Below are 14969 nucleotides of genomic sequence, written 5' to 3'. Positions count from 1 at the left end.
CTGTACCTTTAGCAACCCTGCTAAAAGAAAAGCTCTGGAAGCTATATGATTTCATGTATCGTGTAGCTACTTCATTCTCGTTAGATATAAATTGAACTAAATTTAACTTTCACTAGTGCAATATAGTGGTTCGGATCCCACTTTAAACTATAGGCCCAATCCCGATTAGCCTTACTGTGCATAGAGTGGACTTAAAACATCAAAATCAAATCAAATACAGCCGCAGAAACAGTTATCAACATCACTGGAATGAAGTACGAGGTTATCCCTGGCGCAATGCGCGAAAGAAGATTTGAAGATGACGTAGGCGTTGTTCGGGGCTGTCAAGGGATTACTACAGGATTGAGATAGGGCCTGGTGCAGGAGTGGCATACTGCCGTCGCTCGACGTTGGCGCAAGGTCACAGAACTGAACTGAAGATTTTGCATAAATATAACATTTGTAGCTTAAACATGCACCTTTGGTGACTGAGCTTCATTTATGTATGATACACAGTTCTCAATTTAAAAAATGTATGGCACTGTGCGAGTTAAGCTTTTAGCTTGGGGGCGGGGAGGATGACCACTCCGTGGCGTATATGTGATCTTATTTCGGGTGGTAAGTTACCAGTCAGTAAACTAAGCTATTGCCTTTGCATTGGTTCTAACCTAGATCATTAAATCTTTTCACAAGATTTAGAAGCATTTAGTATATTTACATTCTAAGAGAATCCAAACCCATACACAAAAAGAGCTATGGAACTAGTAGCACCGAAAACGTGACTACATTTCTATTGCCAAGTTCAAACTTAATGTGCATCTAACCTATCTACAATTTTCGTGTGAACACTTTAATACGTGTAAAAAAAAAACCCTGACCCGAAAACTTAAGTGGAAAACAGGCTGCTGTTGTCTAGGCTTGGTGAGGTTGGTCAGTTGCAGAAGGCTACAGCCGGATTGCGCACACTTTTCAGGTTTTATCAGTAGTATCTGATAAGCCGGTGACAAGCTGTCACAATGTACAGGATTGCGCACAAAAAAATGAGGCGATGTTGTCAGATGTAAAATGTTCTCAAGCCGTTCTCATTTCTGTTGTGTTTGTTTGTGTGTGTCTGTGGAGACTTACATGTGTTTTTGCTGGAAGGGTAGCATTAGATAGGCATAGAGGATGAACCTGATTGGTGGACTAGAGTGTAACCTAACCTAACCTAACTTTTGAGTTTGAGTAAATTGGTATAAATATTGTATCTTAAAAACATCAATAGTGAGTTACTGTATTATGTAAATTCGTATGAAAATTGTATCTTGACTTGCTACATTTACTGGTCAAATTATATTTTTTATTTAATCCTTAAAAGATTTACTATTTTATTTCTAATTTCTCTCTTTCTTCTTGTCTAAAAAACAGTTTTTTCGCACAGACTTTAAAGCTCATCCCTATCTCCGCAAATTAGCCAAAAGTGGCACAAAAGCGAAGTAAAATAAATGCAAATCAAGCAATCAATCATTTCCTTAGAGGGGGGATAAAACATCCCTGGGAGGGATAAAAATAATTTTATTTTGCCGGGGATAAAGTTTTTTGGGGGGTTGATCCCCGTCATTCCCCCCGTTAATTCGCACAGCGATGTAGTGCATTACTTTTTGAATAACTCTTGCAAAGTAACTAGAATGAAAAATTTGGGAAAAATTGCGTGGGTGATCTAGCGTGAAGCGAAAAGGTCAGAGATGAGTTGGAAGTAGAGAAATTACTTTCTCCAGAGGGCAGAAGGTGGATATGAAAGAGCAGGCCGAAGAGATTAAAAAAGAAGGATAGAAAAAAAGCAATAGGGATGAGAAGAGACAAGGTATCGTTGAGGGGTCGTTTGCCCCCATCGCGAGAGGAAACCTGATAGAGGTCGCCCTGGGACCTGGAGGCTCCAGAAAAAAAGCGCCGACCGAGAGGAAAGGGTTAATGGAGATTCGTATCCCGAAGCTTCCCATCGCCACGATTCCCATGCTCGTGCTTTTAGCTCCAGCGCCGTAGGTGGTCGTGTCGGAACGCGGTTCCTTTTAATTGCTTTTCTGGGCGACCACGCGTTCGAGGTATTTTGGAAAATGCGAGTGGACGGCCGATTCGGGGTGTTTTAATGGCTGCGCTCCTGGCAATTAACACCGCTTGTAATGAGGTTGGTTAATTATCCCAAGCGGTGGTTAATAATATGTAAATTCCATGCTGTTTTGTAAAGTCATAGTGTTGAGTCTAGATATTGTCGTTCGAGCCGAGTTTGAGTCCGGTGTAAATCGATTCTGAGGTTTTGTAGTCGATTGTCATTGATTCGTTATAGAATTTTCGAATTAGGCATTCTCTACGAAATTCTCAAAATTTATATTCACTACAGAATTTTGAAATCCTGTCTGTATTCGTTGGAATATTCTGAAATTCTATATTCACCACAAAAATCTCGAACACTACATTCACCACAAAAATCTCAAATACAGCGTGTTCCGCTTATACGTATAATAAAAAAAAACAACGTTTTTATTTACCAATATTTTTTGTCCAAACTTTGTACAAACATGTAACAACTCAGATTTTTTTTTACAAATCAAGAAAACTAGCGCACTTCCACATGTGAACCGTTAGTGGCACTGCAAATGTCAAACCAGTTGTCAGTCTCAAGCCACACATTTTGAAGCATGTGCGGGGTAATGTTGCTTACTGCAACCACAATTCTATCACGCAAGTCTTGCAAATCTCTAACCGGTGTACAGTAAACTTTGTCCTTAACACACCCCCACAACAAAAAAATCACACACAGTGAGGACTGGTGACCGTGGGGGACATTCAATAAAATTCTAACCTCTTCCTATCAATGTTCCATTGAAATGCTCGTCCAGGAAGTCTCTAACGAGATTTGAGAAATGAACCGGTTTCGCGTAACGGTTTTTCCCATTCCTTTATTGAAATGTACGATGAAACTACTTCTTTAGCACCCAAACCATAACGTTCACGAAATCGTCTCTGCACAAGTGTCACAGACTTCACTTCAGACAACGTTTAAAAACAAAACACCTTTTCTTGTGGCGACCACATGACGAGTGGCTACTGAGGAACTGATAATATCTGTTTTCAAGACATTCTGGCTACTGCGCATGCGCAACTACCACTGACAGAGTTGCAAAAAAAATTTCTGAGTCGTTCTTTAAAATGAAACAACAATCACATCATTCTGACAGTTTGTTTGGAAGTTATGAATTTTTCTTTTATTATACGTATAAGCGGGACACGCTGTACTATATTCACCACAAAATTCTCAAGTACTATTTTCACCGCAAAATTCTCAAATTCTGGATTCGCCACAAAATTCGCACAAGATTCTCAAATCTTGAATTATCTACAAAATTCTCAATCATAGATTACCTACAAAATACAGAAATCCTGAATTGCCTGCAAAATTCTCAAATCCTAAATTAGCTACAAATTTCTAAAGTTATGAATTAACTACAAAATTCTCAAATCTTAATTTTCTCAAATTATGCATTATCTGCAAAATTCTAAATTATGTATTGCCTACAAAATTCTCAAATCATGGATTACCTACAACATTATCAAATCAAGGATTACCTACAAAATTCTCAAATACTGGATTACCTACAAAATACAGAAATCATGAATTGCCTGCAAAATTCTCAAATATTAAATTAGCTACACATTTCTAAAGTTATGAATTAACTACAAAATTCTCAAATCTTAATTTAGCTACAAATTTCTCAAATTATGGATTACTTACAAAATTCTAAAATTATGAATTATCTGCTAATTCTAAATTACGTATGTATTGCCTACAAAATTCGCAAACCATGGATTACCTACAAAATTCTCAAATACTGGATTACCTACAAAATTCTCAAATACCCCGCTGCCAAAATTGCCCTACTTTAGAGTAACCCATAAAATCCAACACCATCATGTTGGAAGTTTTAAGTTGTAAAACTTCAATGCTTTTGTTCTAGTAAATAATTCAGACACAATCTCTCTCTCCAAAATATATCTTCGCCCTGTCGTACTTTGCAAGTATAATGTGCCATGAGCGGTTGACGGAAGGTTCTCCCATAAAACCACAACGGGCATCCTCTTCTCGACTTCACGCTTGTATTTACATGGATCGTTTTGAATTGAGCTGAGGTCTGCACTCATGGAAGGCTTTCAGTATCGCCATTCTTCACATGCTAAGCGAATCATTAGAGCACACGTCAAAGTTCGCACCACAAGCGCACTTCATTCACGTCCCAAGTGGATGATTGATGCGAGAATTTTCGCCAGATATGAAAAGCAAGCTGGATGAATGATGAGGAAGTAAGCAACAAAGCACAACAATGGTGGGTGCAACTTCCACCTGTTAACTTCATTGTTGTCCGTCTGTAAGAGTCGATAGCTTGCCGGCTGCGAGTTTCTTTCAACATACCCAAGGGAGGAATGGTTCTGCGTAAGTCTTGTAATGGGGATTTCAGACCGAAGCGACACGTGCCACATGTCGCTTGCAAACGGGCCAATCAACAGCTACGTTTCACACTGTAGTAGCATGGATGGCCGCACATGCCCACCTTCGATTGGTGAAATGCTGACTCCCGGATTTGTATCATTTGTCACGGTGTACAGAAAAGTTTCTTCGGGACGCTCTAATATCCCGGAATAGAGTGGGAAAGCAGACATTAAGACTATACTTTCATGAATTTCGATATTTATTTATTACATTCCTACAAACGAATCTATTATGTAAGGTTCAAAATGGTTTTCTGTAAATGCTCTGTTGTCTTGAATTCTTGTGTCTTCTAAAACTTGGCTATAATGCTGTGTTCGAAAATAGCCTCTGAAATACCTCACCATCTTTGGAACCATGTGGCAGTTTCAGGGTATAGTCCATAATAATTACGGTATTCATACAAATTACTTTGTGGGGCCCAGGCCCCCTTCCCCTCGCCAACAAGCTTCCGGTCCCGGATTTTCACTTATGAAATATAGCAACCCCAGTTCACACGGAAGCGACAAGTGGCATAGGTTCATTCATTTCTTAAGCATTCACCGCGCATGCGCGAACAACAGACCGAGACGACACGATGCTCGCCATTGAGGAGACAGCTCAGTCCTAGCGACACACAAGCGACATGTTCAGCTTGCATCGTCACTTCGGTACGAAAGGTTGCAAAATTTTCTGAAGACTCATATCCAAGTGATACGTGTCGTTTGTTCCTTATAATGAAGAAGACTGTTGAATTCTAATTTTCATGAAGATGTAAAGTCGGCCTTCCCGTTGGCGTAGTTGTAACATTGTCGTCTGGTAATGAATGTGTCCGAGATTCGATACACCGCACAGTGTTCAATTATCACAATCTAGCTGGAAAAAAATTCCTAAGACTAGTTTGATATGATCCATATATTTATGTGACGTCACCAGTAGAAAATATGTCACTAATATATTTATTTTGTGAAATAAAGCGTAATTTCCTTGTTATTCTATGTAATAATGCACCTTGTTTGTAATGTATATCTTTTGTTTATTGTTTATTGTATTTTATGCTCTATTATGAGTAGTTTAATGTATCTTCATGTTTGCGAGAGTGCACTATACGAATTTGTATTTCCAAACATGCATAGATGTCAGTTTTGTTGGTAGAATCTTTTTGTAAATAGTGAGTGATTCATCTGTACTTGAATCTGTGTTCTCGAAACAGTATAAAAGCGAGGATATCGCGTAAGAATCATCACACTTTCGCCACGGATCGTCGAAGCTTTTAAACTTAAAAGGAACTCCTCGGTGTTGTGCATACATCCCGGTATGGTAGTTCGGGGCGCAAGCTAGGCCTATGTGAACATAGGTACGCCGATAGCCATGCATTGATGATATGCACAATACTGCAACCATTCTACGTTAAATAATAAAGCTAGCCTAAGGATTAATTTGGAAATAAAAGGCTAAAGAGCAAATATTGGCTCAGTTATCATTGCATATCTCTTGGTGTGGTAGTTCGGGGCGCAAGCTAGGTCTATGTGAGCATAGGCTTGCCGATAGCCACGCATTGAGTTTATGCGTTTTAGTTGAGTCAATTCCTCGACAAAGCGAAATCCTCGCCTTCGTCTCAAGTATATCAGCATTATAATTGCAATAAATAAAGAAACCTTTCAGTTTATACATACTGCAGTAATGTGGTTTTATTTCTCTGTGCTGTGAATGTTGTCTTTGCCTAACACTATCCCTGTACCTGAGAGGAGTCTGTGTACTTCACCGAGTCTCATCGTTCACCGCTGAGTATTATTAAGTTAATATTAATAGTATAATAATACGACGCGTACATAAATAGTAAGAACGTGTCAAGTTGTCTTGTCCTCCATTGATCTTATTAACCTCGTTTCATAATATTTAGCCATGCTTGGTATTGCTGTTACTCCTGCGCACTAATTTTGCCACCGAGAGTGACGTAGAAAGTTATACTAATCAGACTACTTTCTAAATTTCGGATGGATCTTATAACTTAAGTACTTTAGAATAAAAAAAATACTTGTGTGGTTGTAATGAGCTGGAAAGATGTCACATAATTGATACTGACAAAATATGAAATTAATATTTTAATTGTTGATACTAGTAAGATGATATTATTAATCGAACAGAGAATAAATGATTAAATGAAAATAATTCCACTTCAAATGAATTATTATTACTAATATTATTTGAATTACAAAAGATGGTTACACATCAGGTCAATGTTGAGTTAAAACATTTAGATTGCGATGATAGAATTGTATGTACATATCTTAATCATGTCCTCATCCATTCCGCTCGCGCTGCTGCTCCCAGAACTGTCAGATGCTGGTTTGGTGGAACTGCCCCTTCTTTGCAGACCGGAAGAAAGCAGACCTAGAACTGCTGGTGACAGTGCTCTGGACTTCTTCTTCATTGGGAGTTTTCGGCGCGATGATATTACCGGATCCGAGGACGCAAGCAGAATGTGCAGCAAATCTCCATTTGTTGCTATGACCTTCCCTGAACTTCCTGTCCTTATGTCTTACCTCCTGTACGTCCTCTGACAGCTGCCCGATAGGCAGGATGCAAGACCGAATAATGTCTGCGCCATGTACTAAAATCTTGTGAACTGTGACAATTCTCCCTGACTTCGGCTCCGCACTGGATCTGCAACTGCCTTGTTCTTCGCCTTTCGCCACTCTCCTGGAACAACTTCGTAGGACGACCTGGACCACATCCACTGGACGTACCAGGAACACATCCGTATACCTCTGGTGGAAAACTGATTTGCTCATTGAGCCACTGTGCGTTACCTCACAAAAATTTGTCTTTATGCATGTTACTCTTCAACCATCGGGCCCTAATTTTCACACAATACAGTTTAATTACACTGACAATGCGTTCTTCGACTTCTGGAGGACAATCTTTATCCCCAATATATCCACAACAAATCTGTACAGTTCTTCGCTTCTGTTTTGGGGAGAAGACTGCAGCCATACATCAAACAACTCCCGCCTGAACAGGGTGCACTGCGCAATAAAACTATACGCTGTTGTAAATCGCGCACCTACGCGCACGTAGTGTTAACCTTTTACGCAAGCGGGAAGTTCGTTACGCAACATGTGCAAATTACACGGGCGTACTATATGGTACTAGTTTTGTAATCCTTCGTCAAGTTTTGACAGGGAATAACATAATACCTTTGTAGCACCATTTTTCACTTAACATTATTGCAAACTGTACTTACGATATGGCTACACAAACACCCCGCACAAACACAGCAGAGATACCCACGTTACCACTACAATGAACGCAGTGAGTCACGAACAATAAATAACAATACAGCACGCGTCTAAACATGAGCTACTCCACGCGCGAACTAAATGCCTCTGCGCGTGGTGCCTAGGGACACGAGGTTCATGACCATCTAAACATAACTTCCGGTTCAAAGTCAAACGAAAAACAATCATCACAATTACCCCTGGGCATTTCCTAACACACCTGTGTAGCAGTTAGCCGTGAATACAAGATTCGAAAAATGTTGTTTTTTTTTTCAGCTACATTGCGAGAATTGAACACTGTGCACCGTGGCAAATCCGCAATTTGGCAAGGGCAAGGGAGGCTCCCCACAAATTTTCATAGTTAAGGATACTTTTGTTAACCTCCTGGGACCTGAGGAGCAACGTATTGAAGATACTTTTTATTGCAAATGTAAGAGGAGAAACGTATTGAAGAGTTTATTGCGCAAATGTAAGAGGAGCAACGTATTGAAGAGATTTTTTATTGCGCAAATGTAAGATATTTAGGAAATTAGTTCTGGACGCAACCTTTATGAGATGAAAAACTTGTCAGTTCTACCCCCCGAAGTTAAGACCCAAGTTTCTTCTGCCCTCCAAAGACTCAAGTTTGATTCTGACCCCGCAAAGATAGGCCGGAAGTTAAGCCCACGCCCGGTGGAGACACACTTTTAAACTGTAGGTCCAATCCCGATTAGTCCATCAGTGCTTAAAGTGGACTTGAAACTCAAACAATAAATACGTGGAACTCCCGCGTAACCAAATGGATAGCGCTCTGATCTTTCGTGTGAACAGTCTTTGGTTCGTTCACCGCTGGGAGATTCAAAACTTCAGTGTTGGGTAGCGTACTTAGATCTACAGGGTGTCCAAAAAGTAATGCAACCCAGACTAAAAGTACGTAACTTTTGTACAAAAAGCGATAGAGATATGAACCTTGCACTGGGTGGGTGTTTTTTAAACATTAAACAAGAAAATTATTCTCTACATGAACGTTCAGTATGGGGAAGAAGTTACTAAGGTTTTTGTACGAAGAAAAACAAACAAGACATACATGAAGTAGCTTACAAATATTTTGTTGCAACAGCCAATGACAGAGAGGTTAACGCCGCTACCAAACCAATGGCTACCTAGGGTATTTGTGCTGTCAGTATTAGATATGTGTGAAACACATCAACTCAAAATGTGGTACGATTGGTTTAGAACTCGTACATGCTGAACATAAAGTTTCTGGTAATGTTAATCATCTTGGTACGTTCCAAAAGTTCCAGGACTGATATATTTTCTTTATTACAGATACGTTTGCTGGACGGCGTACCTTCTCCGATATCATACGAAGTCGGGTGACTTGGAGCCTGTGCCCATTTCCGGGAGACAATACAGTCATTATTACGTCCAGGAAGACACAGACGACGGAATCATTATGGAGACGGAAGTGCTAGTGAAGGAGGTAAGTATTCTAATTTCAACAATGCTGCTGTTTCCGTAATTGTTGTTTGCAATATTCTGTGGGTGCTCCTGAGTAGAGCATTAGCAAAGATAACTGCAACTCATGTAGACGTAAACTTATAGTGTACGGCACATCACTGGTTGCGAAGTAAAATCCGTAGGGTAACATCGCTCTCCCGTTACAGTGTTGCCAAGCGTACGTCTGTTTTTGTCAGTTCATTTTATTGATTTATTTGTATAGTGTTTTGTGTACTAATTTTCCGTGCTCTGTGTACTATTGTGCAACTTTTATCCAGTAACGGCGCTGACAAACTCCCTCCCCCCCCCGTTTTACAGTACGTTTGGCAACATTCTGTGTATGCAACGCTCATTAGTTTCGTCCCGCCAGCAGCGTTCGGTGCCTTGTGACACGAAAATGCCCGATGTCAGTCGAAGAGAATTCAACTGATCGCTGATTGGTTGTTTCCCAGCCGCCAGATGGAATTGCGAGCGGTAAAATAACATAAAATAATGTAAAATTGCATTTTTAGCTTAAGTGCCTTTTCGCGAACCACCTAACCAATGAACGGTGAAGGGAGCAGGCTGGCATTTGTTGAATCTTCTGAACTTGAAGATCGCTATTCTTGTGTACAGCGTCTCCTTGGTTGAACGGAATTTCCTTGCACGAGCCTGACACTGAGATGCACCTGCACGACACCTGGACTATAACTCTTACACGTTCCCTACCAGTGGCGGATACAGAAGACAGTTTTGAGGCACGAAATCAGTACCTCACCTCACCGAGAATCGATTTTAACCTACAGTTGTACTCTTTTATGTAAACTAATCTGACTTCAATGTTCTAGAGATTACCATATTGTTTTGCAATAGTTGGGGTCCGTGGCTAGAATAGATTGTTATTGCATGCCTTTGTCATAATTCCTCCCATTGCCACGGCAAACTGAACGAGAAGACGAGGAGGAAAGTGAATAAACAGAGCCAAACCTTATTCTCTCAAGGGGTCTCAGGTTCGATCTTCCTTTTCAGGCATATTACACAGTGGTTCGGATCCAAATTTAAACTGTTGATCCAATTCCAATCAGCCTATCATGACCATCAAGTGAACTGTAATCAAACTTTTTAAAAATATGTTCTCTTTCCTGTTCAACTTGATGAAAGACAGAATATTGAAGTCTTCATAAGTATTGGCCATAATAATATATACAAAAGCGTGGCAGTTGGGAGGGGCAATCGCCCCTATCGCCCTCCCCGTGGATGAGCGCCTGTTCCCGCCCTCTACATCTTTCCCTAACGGGTCTTCTCTTTCGCCCAACACTTTTGCTACCTTGTGTTCTGACGTCAGACGAGATATGCCTACGAGGTTAGGTTAGGCCTGTTAGTTTAGGTTACATTAGCATAAATACAATGAAAAAATATTATTTAGCCTAAGAGAACTAAACATAGCTGGCCTAACATAACAACGTAGGCATCTAGCCTAAAATTAAAAAGCCGTCTCCCGTGACGTTAGAACACAAGGTTGCTCAAGTGTTGTGAGATAAGTGAGACCCTTTCCCTAACTACCTCTCCTGCTTTTACGCTCTCTCTCTCTCTCTCTCTCTCTCTCTCTCTCTCTCTCTCTCTCTCTCTCTCTCATCCGTTCTCGCTGATGAGGACGACTGTAAGGATTGGATTCTCATTTCGACAATGGTTCGCAAGGATCTAGCTTCGTGTTTAGTGTCCGCCTGTGAAAGGGTTCAAACACGTTTACAATTCTCATCCATCCCTGTGCCCCTGGCTAGACATTCGATGAGAAGATTTACGAGTTACGTGGACTGAAAACCCAACCAATGCAGGAGTCCGTAGAAGAACACTCAACAGTATTGTCTTCTTAATAACGGTAGGGAGAAAAGGTACAAGATCTTCATTACAATTCTGGGGCAAAAGAACTAATGTATTGGACAAAGATTCTCCTAAAACCATATTTTCCATCATTGAACATCATAGGATTAGCCTAAAATGATTTTAATGTTAATTCAAAGTCGTTTTTTTTAATAAGTCCAGTTGCTAGGGCGTCACTCTCATCTCAGGATGGACGATAACAGGCTAATCGCCGACCTCCGTGGTGGAGTGGTTAGCACAGCGCGCTACGACACCAGAGGTCCCGGGTTCGAATCCAGGCCTGGGCATGGATGCTCTTTGTGAGTGTCCCTTCATCAATGTCTTCATATCATCACTCGTCGTAAAATGAGCACAACATTCAATACATCCAACAATGCAATCCGGTATGTATTAGACCCTCACTCCATAAAATAAACTAACCAAGGAAGAAGGTTCAATGATAATTTCCAGTCTTCAGTATCACCAAAATTCCATAGATACCGTTCAAAGAACTGACTGTGAATGTTTGCTTTCAACTAATGCAAGTTACTGAACATTACCCCGAGCTTACTCTACAATGGTTGATCATTGGCTCCCTGCTAACATGAATAACTTCAAGACGTCTGCAGAAAATTTCTGAAGAATTTGCTTCCGGAAAAGCGAAGCAGCGCCAATTGGCGGCGGTACGGAACAGAAGGTACTCTCGGCAGATCCATGAGAATATGGGGAGCTATGCGTGAAATGTGAATGCTTAGATATGCAAACGAGGTAAAACGCTAAGGCTATAAAGGGGCGCTCAGCGCACCTAAGGGCACAACGCAAGGCAACACAGCCCTACAGAAGACTGTACCGACTATACACACAAAAAACTAAATGCATCATATCGATTCATCCACCAGAATGCATCGGTTGATGCACTAAAGTGTATTTTGTAGCTTCTTCAAGTAATAAGATTCGCATTTGATGCATTTTGGTGCATTCTTGTATGTCTTGAAAGAAACACCAAAGTGCATCATTTGATTCAAGTGAGGATTTCTTTCAGTCGAGATGCAATTTAATGACGTTTGGTCTGAGCTACAGATTTTATGTAGCTCAGACGAAACGTTTAAGTGCATCATCAAAAAAGATGCAGGAAGGTTCATCAAAATGCATCAGCTGATGCATTAAAGTGCATCTCGAATGAAATAAATCCTTTATTGAATCAAATGATGCACTTTGGTGTTTCTTTCACGACATATAAAAATGCATCAAATATGAATCTGATTCTTTGAAGAAGCTACAAAACACACTTTAGTGCATCAATGGATGCATTCTGGTGCATCAATCGATATGATGCATTTAGTTCTCTGAGTGTAGGTCCAGACGCCAGAGCCTTGTTAGTCTGCAACACTGCAGTTACTAGAATTCATCTTCACAATTAGCCAAAACTGACAGGAAAGCGGCGCTAAATAACAAATCGAGAGGCTAATCCGTGAGTGAATAAACTACTATGTGACTCACCCACCTTGGAAAGCGGTTGAAGATTGGTGATGACCACATCACATCCACTGTCATTGAGATCGATATTAGCACCTTCGTATCATTCTCATGAATGATGGGATCGAACCTGCCACTCCCAATGGGTGATGTAATTAATCATAATTCATCCTCATATATGATGAGAGCACTTGTCATAACAGCAAGTTAAAATGCTTGGTAGCAAAAGGCACAACTAAAATAAAATACGTTATACAACTAGAAATGGCAAATAGTCACTCGTTGGATTTTAGAACCTTGAACCCGAATCATGCATGTAATGGTTAGGATAGTTACCTGTCTACACTTGTAACAATGATCATGAATTTAGTAACGTAGAGTAAAATAGAACTGAGCTCTCTGTAGGCTTCGTAGGTAGAGTAGTCACAAGAAAAGCTTGCCACAAAAATCTGCGCGGACTTTCGCCAACATTCGGGTCAACTCGGTAGCTGCGCCCTTCGTCCGAACGAAGGTTGCCGCGTAGACGGATGTTTGCAAGGCGACAGCCGATCTAGGGGTCTCGACCGACTGAATGTTAACACACAAATTGAAAACTGTAAGAGGCGCAGCGAATTTAGTACATTATTACAATTATGAATGATATGTCATTCTCCTTCATTAATATTCTGCGCATGTCTTCTGTTTTTTTTCCATCGAAATCCCAAGCCACGAACTATCTTGCTTAGTGTAGTTACACCACCTTGAAACTGTATATCTTCAAACAATTTCCTACGAATATTTTCCAGCGTTGGTCTCTCGGCATTGGTTGTATGAAAATTGTGAATTGTTCGCCTTACCATACACTTACCAAAATCATCCAATTCATATTTTTTGACACATTTGGTCTTCTTTTCCCCGGCGTTGTAAACGATTCAACTTCCCCACTTTCAACCGTTCTCGCTTGTTGAAGCACACTCCGCACCGACCTTTCGGACACACCCGTTGCTTTCGCCACTTTCACTTGAATTTCTTTTACATTGCGAGGAGCACCTGTTTCATTTCTCATGAATTTGTAGACGTTATAAATAACTTCCCTTGTTTGACTATGTAATGTTTTGGCACTTCCTAATTTAGACTTATGTGGGGCCATTGTTACGCTCTACAGCACATACACAGTCACGTAGAGCTGATATTTAAATATTTTAACATAGAACGCCACGAGCCACCACAATTCCGCAAGAACACTAACTCGCTCTTGCTGTGCGTGCACCGCGGGACGATACATGCCGCTCGAGCCGATGTTGAAGACTGTGCCCTGCAACGAGCGTATTATCAAGCAGAGCAGCCCCGTGATGAGCATTGGGTCACACAGGCGAAATTGCGTTCTCTGCGCATCGGTGATTGTGGCAAGCTTTTCTTGAGACTACTCTAGTTCACCTAACTCAGCTGGCTCCTCTCCTCTCCTTCCCAAAGTCTTGTTGCCTCTCTTGAGAACCAAACGAAAAGCGAGTCCCTTGCCAGCCTGTCCGTTCCAGTGTTGCCACAATCTGAGGACACAATTTCCCTTTCCAAGGGGCAAAATTTCCCTTTTTGGACCTTTTTTCCCTTCACCTAAACAAATATAATAATAATAATAATTATTATTATTATTAGCAGTGGTAGTAGTAGTGAAATTTCCGTTGGTCCATGATCGTATGAATAAAAAGATGTTGCACAAATTTTTCACATACAAGTATAAACTTCATCACTTTCTGGTCAGATATCCCAGGAATCCATTAATTCTAATCGTTACAATTATCCGAAGATACAGAAAAGCGACGTCCAATAAACTTAAGAGAAATATAAATAGATACAGGTTTATATTCAAGGGAGCAGGAATAAGAAGGATAAGAAAAAATAAAAATGTGGATATGAAACTGGAATTTGACATAAACTAATAATATAGAGTCAGAAGTCTTAAAATTTCCCTGAAATTGTGCTTTTTTTCATCGAAATTCTCTTTTCCCTTTTGGCTAAAACTTCAGTCCGAATTTCCCTGCAAAAGGGAAATTTCCCTTCATGTGGCAACACTGGTCCGTTCCCCTAAACCCCTGTCCGTGGAGTTTCCTCCACGCTGACACGTGAGTTTTCCTTCCTAGTATTGTCCACAGCTTGCTTCTTGTCAACCTTTTGTAAACCTTGCAGCCTCAATACATCAGGAAGTTTGCTTGATACATGACAGTGCACATTTCATATACCTGAGAGGAATGGACAGCTGGTAACTAACAAGTGAATGACCTGGTCAGTTCGAAGCCTCTAGAGAAACTTTTAAATGAAATAAAGTATAATCATAAGTATTGATACGCCTTCACTTCTTACAAAATTGTTATTCACTGTCAGTTCTATTTAGCCTTTCATTTTTGCATGTTTAATTCATTCAAAGCGAAGTTAAATAAACA

At 40.4% G+C, this 14969-nt stretch overlaps 1 protein-coding gene across 4 annotated transcripts in view; it reads left to right on the top strand.

Annotated features, from left to right (window-relative positions):
- The window catches only part of LOC146001672 (uncharacterized), a 713225-nt gene that overhangs the window by 542287 nt on the left and 155969 nt on the right, over nt 1–14969 (top strand). For all 4 annotated transcript variants that reach the window (XM_083139297.1, XM_083139295.1, XM_083139296.1 and 1 more), the window contains one exon: nt 9067–9220. In XM_083139297.1, the coding sequence (XP_082995423.1) occupies nt 9067–9220 (154 nt within the window). The remainder of the gene's footprint in view (nt 1–9066; nt 9221–14969) is intronic.

The sequence above is a fragment of the Lepisma saccharinum genome, chromosome 17 (genome assembly GCF_977018435.1).
Source record: "Lepisma saccharinum chromosome 17, izLepSacc3.1, whole genome shotgun sequence".
NCBI classification, from domain to species: Eukaryota; Metazoa; Arthropoda; class Insecta; order Zygentoma; family Lepismatidae; genus Lepisma; species Lepisma saccharinum.
Note: the sequence above shows the minus strand (reverse complement) of the source record. Positions and strands in the feature narration are given on the sequence as shown.